The sequence below is a fragment of the Tamandua tetradactyla genome, chromosome 4 (genome assembly GCF_023851605.1).
Source record: "Tamandua tetradactyla isolate mTamTet1 chromosome 4, mTamTet1.pri, whole genome shotgun sequence".
In the NCBI taxonomy this organism is placed as follows: Eukaryota; Metazoa; Chordata; class Mammalia; order Pilosa; family Myrmecophagidae; genus Tamandua; species Tamandua tetradactyla.
This window is the reverse complement of record NC_135330.1, coordinates 10,011,754-10,031,533: the sequence shown is the minus strand read 5'-3', so window position 1 is coordinate 10,031,533 and position 19,780 is coordinate 10,011,754. Positions and strand designations below refer to the sequence as shown.

The window sequence follows — 19,780 nt, the reverse complement described above, 5'->3', positions numbered from 1 at the left end:
AATAGAGTCAGAATGTGTTAGAGCTGGAAAGGAACTGCAGTGACAGTTTGGTTCATTGCTTCCTCTCAACATTACCCCCCCACACACACACACACACATGCACACACCACCATACTTTTGCTTATGAGAAAGTAGGCCCAGAGAGGTGATGTAATTTACTTGAGGTCACATAGCACATAGTGAGTGATAATACAGATCTTCAAACTCCTAGGACATTTTATTTAAACTATTCTCTACTACCTTATATATATAGCCATATTAAGTGTCCTAAAATACAAATGCATAGAACAAATGTTTAGTATCTCCATTAACCTACAAGAGGGATTATAACCCATCTCCTAGTGCCAAAAATGTGTGTTCTTAATATCACTCTTTCTTTTGTGAAACCACCCTCAGTATCAAAGATTTAATTCAGTAGGAAAGAGTATAGGAGACAGCAGCCCTTGTTGTCTTAGGTTGGGTGTTTTTTTTAGGGGGAGTGTGTCCATGGTGTCCCGCATGAAAGGTGAGCATCCTACCACTGAACCACCCATGTGCTCCTGGGCATATGTTTTTAAAACAATGGCTTATTCTGGTGGTCTTGGTCCCTGCTGTCAGCACCAGGAGATGGAGTAGGAATTAAAGATTTAAAGCAGATCATTTGGAAACCGCTGTGAGAGCCAGAGATCCCCTACTAGGGAAGTTGACTCAGTTTTCTCTGGCCACCTTCTGTCAGCTTCCTAACTGTGCGAAGTATTCTTTGTAGAGCTCAGTTTATTTGTCGGAGTACTGGGATTTGGATGGTTGGAGATGGGGCAGGGGGGCGGGGTTGCCTAGGAGAAACACAGAATAGAAGACAGGGGTCCCTTCGTCAGGGCAGGTATTTTAATAGTGAGACAGAATAGTGCGTTCCCTTTTAAAGTAATAGGGAGGCAAGGTGATGTGATTATAGTACAAGTGAAATGCTTAAGGGCTGGGCTAGAAGGATGCAAAGAATAGGTAGGAGTGATCGGCATTAGAAAGTTAGGTGAGGAAGACTTCCTGGAGAAGGGGAGTTCCAGGAAGTTTTTATAGGAACAGAACAGAAATTTGTAGGGAGCTAGTTACAGGCTTGGAAAGAAACTCCCCACCCCCCTTCTTTGCTTCCTATAGGGCTTCCCGAAGTTACTAGCTAAGAATGTGAAAGGATACGGACACTTAGCCCACAAAGCCCTGGTTCCCCTCCTTCCACTAATAATGTGGTTGGCACTTCAGGCTGCTGTGACTAGATTTGCATCTACCTGCAGTTATCTCAGCTGAAGAAAGGGCCACACCCTCCCTAGGTCAGGAAAGGGATTGCAAAGAGAGACAGACATTATACTAACAAGTAAGATTATCTCCATTAGGTACACATTTTGTTGGTTGTAACCTTCAGCGGTTTTAAAACTAAAGACCAGCTTTCCTCTGCACCCAGTACTTTCTAGTCCAATTTAGTGTGAACTCAGGGAGAGAGAACTAATTAAAAACCCACCTTAACAGAGTAAATCAGAAAGGTAAATCTTCTGAGCCAAATGACAAATTTTTAAAAAGCAAAATGCTGACTTCTTGGATTGGCAATTATTCTGGTTTAACTCTTCTGTGGCTTGTCCTTTATGTGACGTGATAAAAAAATTACAACAAGTAACAATTTCTTCTATTTATACAAGGTATGAAGCAAGGTATGCCTTGCTTTATAGGGAACCCAGTATTTTGAAAGTTTGTATTTATGAAGTATGGAAATGTTAAAACCCTCACTTTACAGGATAATTTGCTGCAGAACACATTTACTTATCTTTTCAGGAAAACTTATGGTAAAACAAGGTGCACCTATGGAGTGATTTTATGTTTACAAATAATCTAGTTAACACAGTATCCTGTGAGGAGTACAGGGCTTGGACTGCACATGTTACCACCATGAGAACTGAGTCCTAGAAGTAATTGGGTAGCTTGTTCAAGGTCATGCAGTAAGTATGATGTAAGCAAGAAAGAAGCCTGTTTAACAGATCAAAGTCCTTCCATCTGACCCTTCCACATACTTTGTTTGCCCTTTGACAAATGCTGATTCTTTATCTTGTGGAATCTAGGCTTTGTTCCTCCCCATCTCCTTTTTTCTTTGTTAAAAACTGGGAAACTCTAATAAAAATATTCTTAGCCAGCTTGGAACGTCATTGTTGGTGATGTTGTCCGCTGTCTTTTCCTAGTTGAATGAGTCTGGCCATGGTTTGACCTCAGTTTATTCCAAGGGGGAATCTTTCCTTTCTAGGACATGAATTCAGTTCTACCTGAGCACTCTCAGGGTGCAAAGACCTGATATACTCGAGAAAATTTGTGAGAGACAAAGAACATTAGAATGTTAGAACAAGAAAGGACCTGCAACAACCTGGTTCTGTTGCCGCATTGTAGAAATGATGAAGCCAAGGTGCAGAGACGAGAGGATTGGACTTTGAAGTCAGGCAGACTTGAGTTCATATCCTGTTTCTACCACTTAATAGTTGTGTGACCTTGGGTAGCTTATTAATCTCTCTGAATCTCATTTTCTTCATCTGAAAGGAATGTAATGGTTTCTATCTTACCAGATCGTGTAAGGATTAAATGAATGTCTGTAATATATTAAATGCTTATCACATACAATTTTCTTCTCCCTTTTCAAGGGCACAGAATGAAAGGGGCAGAGTTGGTGTAGACCCCTGATGTAGAGAGCGTCAGTCCTGCCTTCTTGCCATCATGGTCTGCTCCCTCCCTACTGCTTTGGGGGTGTCAGTAAATCCCTTGCAGTAAACATTCCCAGTCCCCCTAGTCCACCCCCAGCCCCCACTCTGGGTTCTTCGGGGTCTTCCTGAAACTTGCTTTGATTACGCTGCCTGTAATTCCACAGCTCATACATAGATGGTAGAGTTAGCACCAATATCCAGGTCTCCAGGTTTCCTCTTGCCATCCTAAGACACTGTTCTTTTCATTAGAGGCATCGGTTTGATGGAGTATACTGAGACAAAAACACATGATCATGGGCTAAACGGAATAGTCAGTAATAGAGTGTCTATTTCAAAGAAGGAGCTCTGCAAGATGGTAGCATCTGTATTAGATAGTGCAGAATTCATTTACTTTGCATCGCAAGGCAGGAAGTGATTTCTTTGGCAATGGCTGAATAATTATGTTAAGACTTAAGGCCTTATAACAGTAATAGCGAGGGTCCTGCAGGATGGATAGCTATTATTCTAATTTCGTAGACAAGAAAACCAAGACTCACAGTAAGTAAATAATTTGACCAATGTCACGCAAGTGATCAGAGGCAGAGCCAGGATGCAAATGTGTTCTAACTGCACATTCTACCACACTGCTCTTCAGTATCAATTTTAATTTCTGGGCATAGCTCAGGCATTGAGCTTTTTCTGAGGAATATGTCACAGTTTATTTTGTTTGCATCTGTGTTGCATCACATGTTACAGAGCATGTGATGCTGGTGACATGTTGCATTCTGAGTGAAAAAAGGGATACAGCCAAGATAGTGGAGGACTGTGCTCTTGAGAGCTAAAGATGCAGCCCTTCTGAGCAGGACTCAGTTCCTCCTCACTGGAACCCAGAGGTGAATCCAGCATGCCGCAGCCTTTCCGGAATTCATAATCCAGTGAACAGGGAGACCAAGCCCCAGCCCCGTGAGAAGTGCCTTGGCAGAAATATATACCAGATGCTGTGGGAGGCAGAGAAGTTAGTGGAGGGGGCACATCTGCGCAGACTTGTAGTTTCCTCTGAATGGTCGGAAGGGCTGGGAGGTCCCACTGTGGGAGAGGAGGTAGAGAGGGTGGTACAGTTGGCCAAAGGAGGCCAGATCTGCTCTGTCCAATAGAAATATAATGCAAGCCACATGTGTAATTTAACATTTTCTAGTAGCCTCATTAAAAATAGTAAAAAAAAACCACAGGCAAAATTAGTTTCATGATCTATTTTATTTAACCCAGTATATTCAAGTATTTCAACATGTAATCAATATAAAATTTTTTTGAGATTTTCCATGCCTTTTTTTACACTAAGTCTTTGAAATCTGGTATGTATTTTATACTTACAGCGCATCTCAATGCCAACCAGCTACTTTTCAGGTTTTCAATAGCCACGTGTGGCTCCTGGCTCCCATATTGGACCACATACGGCTAGAAGATTCTCCTATATATATAGATATATATATATATATGTACACACACACACATATATATATACGTGTATAGATATATATGTTGTTTGTTTGTTTGTTTGTTTTAGCAGTTGTAGGTTTTCAGAAAAAGCATGCAGAAAGTACAGAATTCCCATATCCCCCCTTCTATTTTATTTTGGCTGCAGCACTCTCATTTGGGTATATATTATCTTTGTCTGAACTGGTCTCTGGGCCTCTGGTCTTTTCTCTTCCAGCCCACACTGTAGGCACTTCAGTCTGACTTAATCTTTTTGAAGTCTAAATCTGATGCTGTTACTGCTTATAGAAAGCCTTCAACATGTTTCATCTGTGAAGAATAAAATCCATACTCCTTAGATAGCATTTAAAGCCCTCCTTGGCCTGCCCCAACCTTTTCCTTCTGCCATTGTACTTCCTAACATTGATATGATAGTTGAGTTTTTCTGAAACCTAGCAGCTCCGTGAGATTGGACAAATCAGGTGAGAAGTTGAGGCCCAGAAACTTCAGGAAGTTTCCTGAGATCAGCCAGCTCATGAGAGGCAGAACTAGAATGGTAATCCATATCTTTTCAGCCTTTTCTCTTGTTGTACTCCCTCTTGTATGGCACTTTCCTCCACTTTCCCATGTTGCTCTGACAGCCTCACCAGTCTCTGTGTCCTCCTCCTCCTTCTGTGCCTCTACTTAGGCTGTGTCCTCCTCCTGAAATGTCCCTCCACAGGGTAGAAACTTGTCAGACTCCAACCCTCCTTCCTAGGCCCTGGTTAAAGGGCCTGATTCCTTCTTTGGTCATTTACTCCCCAAATCCATTTTGTAGTTACCAATATGCTGTAACAATTTTTTTTCTTAGTGAATATTTCTCTTTTGGGGGCAGAAGTAGACTCTAGAAATCTGGGAGATGGTGAAAAAATCCAGGTTAAACAGATTTTACAGCAGACTGACGTTACTCCCTGCTTTGAGTCCACAGAGAAGTTTAGTTTAATCGTTCCCACTTTATGTAGTCTTTGTTCACACCGTGGAGACTACTCAAAACCATTTCTCTGAACTGCTATGATAAGACTATGCTTATTAGGATATTTTGGTGTTCTTTTGCTATATTGTCCAGTTTCATCATTCAGCATGTTTGTCGAGTATCTGTGTGTTGTGTTTTGGAACTGCTGTATGTTCTAGAGGGTGAGAGACATGAAGCTTAGCTTTAAATGGGGAAAACATTAAAAACACCCAGATTATAATTTAGTTACTGTTGAGTTAGGTAGTAACAAAAGGAAATTTCGGAGGGATCCAACTTGGTGTGAAGTCAGAGAAGGCTTCACTGAGAAAGAAATATTTAAGGTGAACCACGAAGAATAAGTATGAGATAGCCAGGCAAAGGAAGGGGGAAAGAAGAGGAGAGAGGAGTTTCAGTACCAAAGATTCAAATATGGTGAGCAAGGCGGAAAGAAGCAAAGATGAGGCTTGAGAGTAAGCAGGTTTAGCGTGAAGGATCTGTTAAGAATTTGGGACTTTATGCAAAGACAATGAGAAACCACTAATGGGTATTTATACTGTTATCTTCTTAAAAGATCTCTCTGTGTGTAGAAAATGAATGGGGGTTGGGAGAGTTGAAGCTGGAATAGATGTGAGGAGATCAGCTGTAGTGAGAGTTGATGTTGCTTATACCAGTGTGGTGGCAGAGAGGAAGAGAGGTAGATGAATTTCAGAATATTAGGAGGTACTGTCAATAGGACTTGGCTATTTATTAGAATTAAGGGTGGGGAGAGGGGTTGTTAAAGATAACTGTCAGATTTCTGGCATGAGCAACTGCAATGCACTGTTTCCTTAGGAGGAAATGTTTGACCAGGAGCAGGTGTAAGTCTGTGTTCACTTTATAGAAGAGAAAGCTGAGGGTAGACTCAGAAGTTTAAGTGACTTGTTTTGAGAGTTTCTCAAAGTTAGACCCTCTAGATAGGAATCATTTGGGCTGTTTGTTAAAATATAGTTGCCACACACAGACCTGCTGAATTGGAGCTCTGAGGAGGGGGATATTGGGGCGAGATTCATAAGCAGCTCAATACCTAATAATTAAGTGATCCAGTTGAGACATAAAGGTTTTCTGGCCACCTTATCAAAGACTTTTCCCCTTCATTTGTCCTTTCGTTTTCCAGATAAGAAAACTGATAACAGTGGATGGTTGTCCAAGGGCTCACAGGGAATTGGAGGCAGGACTGGGATTAGCACCTGAATCTCCCTGATTTCCAAACTGACACTTTTCTGCAAAACCATGTACAGTGTTAAAACTTGGTTCTCTGGTTCAGATTGAAACTGCCGCCACTGTTTTCATTTGGTCTGTACCACCCCCACCCCCCACCCCTTTTTTTAATGTCTTAATCATATCAGCTTTTAGGGAGCATTTATGTTGCATTCTTTGAGCTGAGACTGTCTGCTGTAGGTCTCTTTCCTCACACAGCCGTGCAGGTGGAGATGCACAGGCCTAGGAGGCTGTATTTGTCACACACTAGGCCTTAGGGAAAATCCTTGGAAAGTTAAGGTTCCAGGAGCCTGTTCTGCAGCTCCGCCCTAGGAGATAAAGGAGAACCAGACCAGTAAGACCAGGTCAGGATTCAGTGAGCATAGTCTTTATCTAGAGCTAAGGTTCTTGCAGCGCGGCTCTTTCCTAGTTTAGCACTCCTGGCTTTGAAGGAGAATGACTTGGTCCCATGCTCTAGAAGACCTAGGTCACCTGATGTGTAATATGCCTTGTTCTCTTTATGTTTGTCTATAGATCACATGTATGTGTATTGTTTGCCTTAGGTATGTGTGCATACGTGTGTGTATAGAATCTGTATATGTGTGTGTATAATTATGTGTGTGCATTTGTAAAAGAGAAAAGAGAGAACATTCACTAAAGATCAGGTATATCTAGATATCGCCACAGGTCACATAGCTCTGTTTAGGAGCACAGACTTTGAAGTCAGATTGACCTTATGCACATCTTAACCTTCACTTAAATCTCTCTGTTCACTCATCTCAAAAGTGGAAATGCAGCCACCCGCCTCATCAGGCTTGTATGATGATTAAATGAGAAAATGTGTGTCAAGTGTTTGTCACCAAGTTTATCTTGGTGATAAAGAACTTTGTAATCTTTAGCACCAAACATGGATATTCTTTCTAGGCCTTTTCTTTATTTACCAGTGTGTCGTTGGGTGGGGATAGGGATGAAGAGACAGGAACCCCTGTTGACAGTTGGAAAGGACATGACATTGTTATTCCTTGTCATTGTTGCTTTAAACCCCACATCCACTACTCTGTGCCTACTCTGAGTTCAAACTCATATGCCCTTTAGGGGTCTGAGTGAAGCAGAAAGCTGCAGGTAGTGGCAGAGCTTAGGCAAATGTAAGAAGAATTTATGCCCCACCTGGAGGGGTTGACACCACCCAGCTTCAGCTGACTGCCACCATGTGAGACTACACACACAGTGGCGCCAGGAGTTCTGCCTCTGGAAAAAAAAAAAAAAACGGAAATATCTTTTTTTTTTAATGTGAAATTGTTTGATTTTCAAATTTTAGCAACAGATTTTTAAGAAATACATGCACACAAACAAACACAATACAAACTGATAAAAGGGATGTGGGGGCTGGTTACTAGTTTGCACCTTTGCTACCTGGAAGGTCATCAGATGTTTCCTGGCCTTTATCACCCACCCGCTATGCTAGAGGAGGGTGTTGGCACACATATTGACAAGAGTTCCTGTTCTGTGCCCAGTGCTGCACTAGAGCATGCAGGGAAGGAACATGCCACAACCTTTGCCCTCTAGACATCCACTTCTTGCAAGACTAATACACAGCTTGTCAGGGAGCAGCATAGGAAGGAAGCATGTTTGTATCCAGATGTAGGCTGCACTGTAAATAAAAGGACAGGAAGATTTCTTTTAACTGATACTGAATGACTTTGGTGATATTTTAAGTGACACAAGCCAGGTGCAAAAGGTGTAGGATACTACCTGTTATATAAACAAGAAAGGGTATTGGTATTTTGCTTAATTTTATAAAAGGAACACAGGAAAGAAAGCAGAAACGAATAAAAATGATTACAGGGTCAAGGGGGAGTGGGATGAAAGGATAGTAGGGAGAGGAGTGACACTTCTGAATACACTTTTAAAATTTCACTCTGAGTTTTGAACGATGTAAATGTTTAGCATTTCGAGAGCAAAATTAAATAAACCTAGCAAAACTTAAAATTAGGAGCAAATATATGAAGAAAACTAAATGCATTTCAGATTGATAAAAAAGAATTACTGAAAAATAACTTCTTAAAAACTTTTTTATTGTACAATATAACACATATACAAAGCAAAGAAAGAAAAAAGCAATAATTTTCAAAACACATTTCAACAATTAGTTGAAGTGTTTGTCCCATGGTTTGCCATGGGCTACCATTCCACCAACTCAGCCTTTTCCTTCTGGCTGCTCTGAAACACTGGAGGCTAGAAGGAATATTAATATAGTGATCAGCAGTCATACTCATTTGTTAAATCCCATTTTTTTGTTACCTCTTTCTTCTCCTTTAATCCTTCTCCCAATCTGTAGGGATCTTTGGGCAATGCCTGTTCTGACTTTTTCCTGTTGAGAAGAGGTGTCTACACTAAAGGATAGGGGATGTAATTAATTGATAATCCTGGAGAGGCTGGTCACTCTGGGTATCAAGATTTATCTGACCTAGGAACGAGATTATAGGTTTGGAATTATAGGTTCCAGGAAGGCAAACCTAGTGCATGAAATCTTTAGAGTTTCAATTTGAGCCATAGGTGTTCTTAAGAGTCAACAGGAGTGATGTTGACTGGGGTTTAGCAAACTATGACAATTAGCACTATCTAAATGAAGCTCTCGTAAGAATAGTCTCCAGAATAGCCTCTTGACTCCGTTTGCTCTCTCTTGGCCCATAGCGCTTTATTTTATTACACTTCTTTCCCCCCTTTTGGTCAGGAAGGCAGTGTCGATCCCACAGTGCCAGGGCTGGACCCATACCCGGAAGTTATGGGAGATTTTTACCCCTGAATGTCTTGTACCATGTAGAAGGGGAGGGCAGTTATTTTCCTTGCAGAGTTGGACTTAGAGAGAGGCCACATCTGAGCAACAAAGAGACGTCCTAGAAGCAACTCTTAGGCCTCGTTATAGGTAGTCTTAGCTTCTCCCCTACAAGAATAAGTTTCATAAAGACAGGCCTCAAAATCCAGGGCTTGGTCTATTTTCTTGGGAGTCCTCAATTGTTGAGAGGGTACCTGGGGTTTCCTACATGGGAGAGTTTAATAGTTCTCTCTCTCTCTCTCTCTCTCTGTATATATATATATATATATATATATATATATATATATACATGAAAAAAATATATATTTTTTTTCCCCTTCAGATCCTCAAGGGACTCTACCAATACTTTTAAATTATCAGCCCATCACAGTCTGAGGTGTGTTCTGGTATTATATTAAGCTAAAAAGAATTGCAAAATGTCCCCTTGGGGGAATGGTGAGAAAGGGGGAAAATTCAGCTTCCCCAAGTGGAGAATTCTTGATATTCTCACAAGCAATGGGGACAACCAAAGTAATAGGCTGAGCCCCCAATCTTGGGGTTTGTTCATATGAAACTTAACCCCACAGGGGATAGGTCAAGCCTACTTAAAATTAGGCCTAAGAGTCACCCTCAAGAGAGCCTCTTTTGTTGCTCAGATGTGGCCTCTCTCTCCAGCCAATACAACAAACAAACTCACCACCCTCCCCCTGTCTACATGGGACATGACTCCCAGGCGTGTGGGCCTTCCTGGCAACGTGAAACAGAAATCCTAGAATGAGCTGGGACTCAGCACCAAGGAATTCAGAAAAACTTCTCGATCAAAAGGGGAAAGAGCAAAATGAGGCAAAATAAAATGTCAATGGTTGAAAGTTTCCAAACAGAGTCAAGAGGTTATCCTGGAGGTTATTCTTATGCATTAAATAGGTATCACCTTGTTAGTCAAGATGTAGTGGAGAGGCTGGAGGGAACTGCCTGAAAATGTAGAGCTGTGCTCTGGTGGCCATGTTTCTTGAAGATGATTGTATAATGATACAGCTTTCACAATGTGATTGTGTGATTTTGAAAACCTTGTGTCTGATGCTCCTTTTATCTACCTTATTAACAGATGAGTAAAACATACAGAATAAAAATAATAGGGGGAACAAATGTTAAATTTAGATTGAAATGCTAGTGATCAATGAAAGGAAGGGGTAAGAGGTATGGTATGTATGAATTTTTTCTGTTTTCTTTTTATTTTTTTCTGAATTGATGCAAATGGTCTAAGAAATGATCATGATGATGAATATGCAACTATGTGATGATACTGTGAATTACTGATAATATATGTAGAACAGAATGATCATATGTTAAGAATTTTTGTGTTTGTTGTTATATTTAAAAATTTTTTTAACTGAAAAAAAAATAAAGAAAGAATTGCAAAGGCTGATTCCTATTCTGGACTCCAGGAGTTTGGATCATTTAAATGAGCTTTTAGATTCTAGACATAAAAAAACCTCTGTGCCTTTGATCTCATTCAGTAGCTGAAAGTATAGAGTACATACAGTATCATCTTTTACCCTGCGTTCTGATTTACCTTAGACCCAGCCAGACTGGCTTGATCTCTTTTTCAGTTACTTCAACTGTTATTATAAATAGCTGCAAAATAACTTTTAAACACAGTGCTCTGGTTGTATACCTTTAGTGGGATATGGTGTAAGGACAAAAGAAACTGCTAGGGAACTTTGCACTTTTCTTGATCAGCTTGTTGTTGCTATCACTGTTGGTGTAGTACTCTAGAACCTGTCTGTGTATTTTATAGACTTGAATAAATGAGTAAATTTATTGAGATGGTTTGGGAACTGAGTTTTCACTGGGAGAAAAGAATGAGGAATGGTGAACGATGAAGAAGAGCAAGAACCCTGTAGAGTTGGATTTTAATTGGAGATATTAGCATGAACTCACAATTTCTTAATAAATATTTCCGGTGCTGTCCATTGAAAGGGCCTGAAAACAGGGGCAGCTCAGTAGCAATGAGCCCCTGATACCCAGATCTTAATTTCTAAGTAATTTCCTACCAAAAGGAACCAGAGCTCTTGGAGAAATGTTTGATTCCAGATCTGAGAAAGGGAGAGTACAAGATGAGACTGGAATATATGCTTGCACCAGAAAACAAGATCATACTCAAAGACATGTTATGAGAACTCAGAGAACCTCTGCCGTGGCTGCCCCCAGATCTGGAGGCCATGCAGTCCCAGTAGACCTTTAGGCAGCGCCACACCTTTAAACCAATGAAGAAAGAGCAGATGTCTACCCTATCCGAGAGCAGCATCCTACCAAAATCCTGGTGATAATAGAAAGGTGCTGGGGCAAGAAGCAGCTTCCTGTACTGGTTAATACCAGTTTCCTTGTACAGATCATGTCAACAAGAGTGAACTAATCAAAATTATTAGAAGGCACTTGCAGCTGAATGCTAATCAAGCTTTCTTCCTATTGGTGAACGAGAATTTCCACACCAGTTTCTGAAGTGTGTGAAAGCAAGAAGGATGAAGCTAAGCTCCTGTATATGGTAAACACCTCTTAGGAGACATTTGGAATGAAATTGTTGGTGTAAGGCTGGCAGATTCATCTATTCTAGAATTTTTAAAACCCTACACCAAGGCCAAAAAAAAGAAAGGACTGTTACTGAGATTAATAGGCCATCTGATCACAGGTCATCAGAACAGTAGTGTTCCCACCTAGGAGTTTTAGGAAGTTGTTTTGATATTTCAGGCAGAAAAACTGAGTTCCAAATGAGCACATTCAGCTTTGGAAAACTGTATTATTTAATCTAGGTCATATTGTTTTCAGATTTTAGAAGTTCCAAAATAAAATACTTTACAGTTTAAGTTGCCAGTAAAAGAGACTTTCAAGTTTTGTTTTGTTTTGTTTTGTTTTTTTGCTTTTGTTTTTGCATGGGTAGGCACTGGGAATTGAACCCGTGTCTCTGGCATGGCAGGTGCGCTGGTTTGAAAGGAAGTATGCCCCTAAGAAAAGTCATGTTTTAATATAAATCCCATTTCTTAAAGGTAGAATAATCCCTATTCAGTACTGTATATTTGAAACTGTAATGAGAGCATCTCCCTGGTTGATGTGATTTAGTTAAGAATGGTTGTTAAACTGGATTAGGGGATGACATGTCTCCACCCATTTGAGTGGGTCTTGATTAGTTTCTGAAGTCCTATAAAAGAGGAAACATTTTGGAGAATGAGAGATTCAGAGAGATTCAGAGAGAGCAACACTACAAAGCAGAGAGTCTACCAGCCAGCGACCTTTGGAGATGAAGAAGGAAGACACCTCCTGGGGAGCTTCATGAAATAGGAAGCCAGGAGAGAAAGCTAGCAAATGATGCCGTGTTCACCATGTGCCCTTCCAGCTGAGAGAGAAGCCCTGACTGTGTTCGCCATGTGCCTTCTCACTTGAGAGAGAAACCCTGAACTTCATCGGCCTTCTTGAACCAAGGTATCTTTCCCTAGATGCCTTTGATTGGACATTTCTTTAGACTTGTTTTAATTGGGACATTTTCTCGGCCTTAGAACTGTAAACTAGCAACTCATTAAATTCCCCTTTTTAAAAGCCATTCTGTTTCTGGTATAGTGCATTCCAGCAGCTAGCAAACTAGAACAGCAGGCGAGAACTCTGTCTGCTGAGCCACCGTGGCCCGCCTTCAAGTTATTATTTTTTAAATTTATTTATTAATTAAAAAAAATTAAGAACAAACAAAAACTTTAACATATAATTGCGTTCTACATATATATTCAGTAATTCTCAATATCATCACATAGTTGCATAGTCATCATTTCTTAGAACATTTGCATCAATTCAGAAAAAGAAATAAAAAGACATCAGAAAAAGAAATAAAACGATAACAGAAAAAAAAAGATTATACATATCATACCCCTTACCCTTCGCTTTCATTTATCACTAGCATTTCAAACTAAATTTATTTTAACATTTGTACCCCCTATTACTTATTTTTATTCCATATGTTCTACTTATCTGTTGACATGGTAGATAAAAGGAGCATTAGACACAAGGTTTTCACAATCACACAGTCACATTGTGAAAGCTATATCATTATACGATCATCTTCAAGAAACGTGGCTACTGGAACACAGCTCTACATTTTCAGGCAGTTCCCTCCAGCCTCTCTGTTACATCTTGAATAACAAGGTGATATCTACTTAATGCGTAAGAGTAACCTCCAGGATAACCTCTCAACTCTGTTTGGAATCTCTCAGCCATTGGCACTTTGTCTCATTTCACTCTTCCCCCTTTGTTCGAGAAGGTTTTCTCAGTCCCCTGATGCTGAGTCTCGGCTCATTCTGAAATTTCTGTCCCATGTTGCCAGGAAGGTCCACACGCCTGGGAGTCATGTCCCACGTAGACAGGGGGAGGGTGGTGAGTTTGCTTGTTGTGTTGGTTGGAGAGAGAGGTCACATCTGAGCAACAAAAGAGGCTATCTTGAGGGTGATTCTTAGGCCTAAATTTTAAGTAGACTTGACCTATCCTTTGTGGGGTTAAGTTTCATATGAACAAACCCCAAGACTGGGGGCTCAGCCTATAGCTTTGGCTGTCCACACTGCTTGTGAGAATATCAAGAATTCAACTCCTTCAAGTTATTTTAATGTCCTTTTTCCCCCAATAGAAACTTGCACTTTGAATAGTAACTTAAAGGCATTCAGAGAGAACACTGCCAACTTTTTATAGAAGGGTTTCCATTTAGCTAGAGAAATCTCCACAGGAGGATCTTTAAGCATATTCTGCCACGCATAACCCCCCAGAAAACCATTTGCCGTAATAATTGGCACAAAGCAGGGTACCTGCGTGTGTATAAAAATAGCTGTGACTCTGACCTGCTGTTCAATGTCCCTGACTCCTAGTAGGACATACACCAGCTCAGGTCTCCTGCAGCATTGGGAAGTTTGCTACATCAAGGTGCTACTTCTTTGATTTGTTCTCTAGATAGTTACACATAGCAAAACACTGCAGCTTTGTAGGAATCTTAAATAACTTAGAATCTTGGTCTGTCTTCTAAACAGTCCTGAGAGAAAAAAGGTGTGGCATTTCTTGTTTTGAATTTTCTCTGAGAACTCAAACTAGTACTCAGTTTGGCAAATAAACAAGCAGTCGTATTATTTTCATTAGGACATGGAAAACTAAAATCAAGCTTTAAAATTTGGATGTACGGGCGGGCCACGGTGGCTCAGCAGGCAGGAATGCTTGCCTGCGATGCCGCAGGGCCCGGGTTCGATTCCTGGTGCCTGCCCATGTAAAAAAAAAAAAAAAATTCGGATGTACTCCTTTCAACCTTTTGGCTTAAAACCATAGATGATTCCTGTTATCTGTTCAGTGCACAAGTAAAATATGTTATTAAATATTTCTGACAGTTTTAAGAGTACTTATCACTATTAGGTGAAATAACCATCAAAATTTCCCCACTCTTAAATGCATGTCAGTTGTGAAGAAAATGTAGAAAAAGAAACCATGGGTCTTTACAGATATTAATGTCAGGAATTAAACATCTTCTAAATCCCACCTAGAACAAGTGACTTGATGTTACTTCATAGGGTTTACTGTTTACTTTTTTTGTGAGTGTATCAGAAAACAATCACAGTTAAGTCCGTTTAGACTGTCTGTATAGTGAGCCAGGATTTATTCTGCATATTTCAATGTGCGTGGCATGCCTGTATCTCTTGGTGGTAGCTGTTTCCCATCGTGGCAGAGAAAGCCATCTTACTCCTTGGGCACTCTTACCTTAAGAGCCACTGCTTTCTCACCTCCTCCTACCATGTGAGTCTGTCCACACTGCTAACTTCAAATATGTATAGTTTTATCATATGTAAATTCACAGTCAACCTGCTTTGTTTGTGTATATCATTTTATCTGACGTTCTTATGACTACTATGTGAGCAATAAACTTCCTACAAGAAGTACTGCTTAAAAAAAAACAGACACCGTACTGAGATAAGTGACTTATGTACTATACTAGTGGGTTGTCTTTTGATTTATAGTATCTCTAAGACAAGTACTTTTTTTTTTCAATTTTTTTTATTGTGAAATATATAAGCAAAAAAGCAATAAATTTCAAAATACATTGCAACAGATTACAAAGTTTGGTATGGGCTACAGTTCCATAATTTCAGGGTTTTCCTTCTAGCTGCTCCAAAATACTGGAGACTAAAAAGAAATATGAATAAAATGATTCAGTAGTCATACTCATTTGTTAAATCCTAGCTTCTCTGTTACAACTCCTTCTTCTCCTTTGATCCTTCTCCCTATCTTTAGGGATATTTGAGCCATGCCCATTCTATCTTTTGTATGTTGAAAAGGGCTGATGATGATATAACATAGGGGGATGGAACTAGTTGATGTTCTGGAGAAGCTGACCCCTCTGGGTTTCAGGGCTTACCTGGCCTAGGAGCCATCTAGAGGTTTTAGGTTTCTGGAAAGTAAACTCAGTACATGAAACTTTTGTAGAGTCTTAGCGCTCTGGGTGTTCTTTAGTGTTAACAGGAATGATTTAGGTTGGACATTGACAAACCATGGCAATTAGTCATATCTAGCTGAAGCTTGCATAAGAGTAGCCTCCAGAATAGCCTCTTGACTACTTGAGCACTTTTAGTCACTGAAGCCTTATTTTAAGAAAAGTACATTTTCAATATACTAAGGTGGATAAAGGCACAACTCAAAAATGAATGAATGAATGAAAAGGAAGGAGGCACCAGCGATGGCATGTAGAAGCTCTCACTGGCCAAATTGGAACACTTCTGACATCAAAAAGGGTAGTGGCAAGAATGGATTATAATGTATTCAATTATAGGTAAGGTAACCAAAAAGATCCATGAGTTCATAGCACTATTCTAAAAAAGCAGGGGGAGAGAAGCAGGGACAGGTGTAATGACCCTCTTTAAAAAAATTGTCTCCTAATAAATGGAGAAGAAATGATAGAATTGGCAAATTGCTATTTTGTAACCATCAGTATAATACATGGCTTGAGCAAAGATCATCAGTGGATAAGTAAAACAATTGGGTGACGTTGTTGGAAAACAAGTTATTCATATGGTGTCAAAATATCACCCCACAGATTACTTGTTAATTTAAATGAAAAATGACACTTTTACCTTGAAGAAATCTTAGAAGCACCACCTTAACTAAGTAATCAAATCTCGCATCACCAGTAATAGGACAAGCTATAAAACACCACTTATGTAATATTCTTTAAGATTATTCTGAATGTAATCATGAGGAATCACAAGACAAATTGAGTAGGACATTCTACAAGACAACTAACTGATCTGAATTCTTCAAAAATGTCCATGTTGTAAGAGACAAAAATGGGTGGTAAAGGGGGCAGGCTAGGTTAAAATTAATCAAAGAGGCATGATGTAAATGCAATTTGAGATCCTTGTTTGGAGTGTGAATCTTAGGTGGTTGGGAAACAGCTGTAATAAACATTACAGAGACTATTAGAGATATTTGAATCTAGACTGTATATTAGATAGAACTATTGTATCAAAGTTAGATTCATTGGGTGTGCTGAAGGCATTGTGATTTTATCAGAGAATTTCCTGAGTTCTAAATAGTATATGCTGAAGTACTTGGGAGTAAAATTTTTTTTTTAATATTTTTTTTTAATTAGGAAGCCCTTTCATCATAATTTTATTTTTTCAGTACTTTTTTTTAACATATGATCATTCCATTCTTGATATATAACCAATAACTCACATCATCGCATAGTTGAATATTCATCATCATGATCATTTCTTAAAACACTTGCATCAATTCAGAAAAAGAAATAAAAAGAAAACAGAAAAAAATTCATACATCCCACACCCCTTGCCCCTCCTTTTCATTGAACCCTAGCATCTCAATCCACTAAATTTATTTTAATATTTGTTCCCCCTATTATTTATTTATTTTTAATCCATATGTTTTACTCATCTGTTGATAAAGTAGATAAAAGGAGCATCAGACACAAGGTTTTCACAATCACACAGTCACATTGCGAAAGCTATGTCATTATACAATCATCTTCAAGAAACATGGCTACTGGAACACAGCTCTACATTTTCAGGCTGTTCCCTCCAGCCTCTCCATTACACCTTAACTAAAAAGGTGATATCTGTATAATGTGTAAGAATAACCTCTAGGATAACCTCTCGACTCTGTTTGGAATCTCTCAGCCATTGACACTTTATTTTGTCTTGTTTTGCTTTCCCCCCTTTTGGTCAAGAAGGTTTTCTCAATCCCTTGAATCCCAGCTCATTCTAGGATTTCTATCTCACATTGCCAGGAAGGTCCACACCCCTGGGAGTCATGTCCCAAGTAGAGAAGCGGAGGGCAGTGAGATTGCTTGCTGTGTTGACTGAGAGAGAGAGGCCACATCTGAGCAACAAAAGAGGTTCTCTGTGGGGTGTCTTTTAGGCCTAATTTTAAGTAGGCTTAGCCTATCCTTTGCAGGGTTGTTTCATATGAACAACCCCCCAGATTGAGGGCTTCACCTATTGCTTTAGTTGTCTGTACTGCTTGTGAGAATATCAAGAATTCTCCACTTGGGGAAGTTGAGTTTTCCCCCTTTCTCAGCGTTCCCCCAAGAGGACTTTACAAATACTTTTTTATTCACTGTTCAAATAACCCTGGGATTTATTGGGGCATCACTCTGGAAAAACCTACAAAATCTCATGCCCTACTCAAAGTTCCATGTACTTATGGTGTTCAGTTAAGCTCTCCATATAAGTTATATTAGGAAATGCATTAGTCAAATATAAATTTTGTGCCAAATAAACATTTTTTTGCTTTATAATAAGTTAAAGTTTTAAAATATTAATTGCCATCTATTGGGAGTAAATTTTTATGACGTCTGCCAGTTTTAAATGGTTGAAGGAAAAAAAATGTATAAACATAGAAAAATAAAGCAACAAGGAGGCCTGAACTGTCTGAGATAAAAGTGGGCTTTCTCCTGGGGTAATGAAGAGGCCAAGGTCAAGCCCAGCCTGGGTAACCCAGTCGTAAAGTGTTGGATCCAACTGAAGACATCAGATGAGCAGCTGGAGTAGCAGACTTTTCAAAGGCCCATTCTAAGGTTCCCCCTTTGATCAGGGGCTGTTGCCTGTCAGCATTGTATTAAGGTTCTGTCTGTTTACCCCATCCACTAGCTGCCTGTGATTGTATCTTACTCATTTTTGCATACCTGGTGCCTGGCATAGTGTCTGGAGCAGCTCTGTTCAATAGATCTTTCAGCAGTGCTATAAAGTTCCATTCTGCATTGTCCAATACAGTAGCCATTGGCCATTTGTGGCTATGAAGCACTTGAATGTGGCCAATGTGACCAAGAAACTGAGTTTTAAATTTTATTTAAAATTTAAATAGCTACATGTGGCTGGTGGCTATCAGATTGGACAGCACAGGTCTAGATTCTAGAGCATAATGGATCTTCATTAATTGATGAATTGAGCTGCATTTTACCCAGGACCAGGAGGTGAGACAGGGAATGATGAAATAGGGTAATCTGAAGAAAGCCAGAAGTTCCAGCTTTTGGAAGTTTACCTCTTTTTTGGCTTGTAGGTGCAATAATGGAGTAGATAGACTATCTAGAGGAAAGGAACAGTGTGGGCAAAGGCAGAAGCCAGAAACTGTAGCAGGTGAAGGGAGAATAGTAAAGAGCAGGGACCAAGAATAGGACTGAGCACCTCTGTGTGGTCACACTGGAGACCCTGCATCCCCGGACCTTACACACTTGTCCGGACAACCTTACAAACAAGTAAATGATTACCTTTTGTTCACGCTGAATTAAGGAGAAGTACTGGGGGCTGTCAAGGACTTGGGAGGAACATTTAACAGGGGATGCCTGGGCAGTAGTTCCTACAGGTGCTATGGCTAATGGCTTAGACACCTTGAAGACAGGATGGCCTTTCTCCTACATGCAAATAACATGCAGCAAAATAACATGGCCAAATTTGCTTTTTAGTGAGATCGCTCTGCTGCATTGTGGCCATTAACTACCTTTGGATCCTTCTTCACTTTATTGTGATTTTTCTTTTGAACCAGCCATCTCTTGTGTCTTGTCTTGTCTAGTTATGTCTTGTTTTGTTTCTCTTTCTCTTTCTTCGTTTCCTGCATCGCTCCCTCCTGGGCCCCATGCTTTCTTCCTTGATGTCCTTCTCTCTCTGAACCAAAGATCAACCAGTAAAAAGCAGTCTCACCTGGCCAGGTAAGAGGGGTGCCTATGTGAGAGGAGGGAGATGACCTCCTCTTTTACATTTAAAAATTATTTTTCTGTTTGTTTTTTTTAATAGATAGTACCTTTAGATGAATCCAAATTTAAACATTACAAAAGAGTATAATGAAAAGTCTTCAGCTCCATCGCTGTCCCCCAGCCACCCAGTTTCACTCCTAGGAAGCAACCAATGTTATATGTACCTTTTATACCTTTCCCAAGATACTTGAGATATTTTATGCATATATAAACATATATATAATTTCTTCCTCCTCTTTACTCATTTTTTACTGTCTACATAATTCTGCATCTTGCCTTTTTCATGCAATAACATATAAGGGAGA

The 19,780-nt window shown here is 39.8% G+C and overlaps 1 protein-coding gene across 11 annotated transcripts in view; it reads left to right on the top strand.

Moving 5' to 3' along the window:
• ARHGEF11 (Rho guanine nucleotide exchange factor 11) overlaps positions 1-19,780 on the top strand; it is a 120,615-nt gene that overhangs the window by 43,951 nt on the left and 56,884 nt on the right. For 2 of the 11 annotated variants that reach the window (XM_077156528.1, XM_077156527.1), the window contains exon 2: positions 19,398-19,430. The exons of the other annotated variants lie outside the window; for them this stretch is intronic. In XM_077156528.1, coding sequence (XP_077012643.1) covers positions 19,398-19,430 — 33 coding nt within the window. The remainder of the gene's footprint in view (positions 1-19,397; positions 19,431-19,780) is intronic. 11 annotated transcript variants of the gene reach the window in all.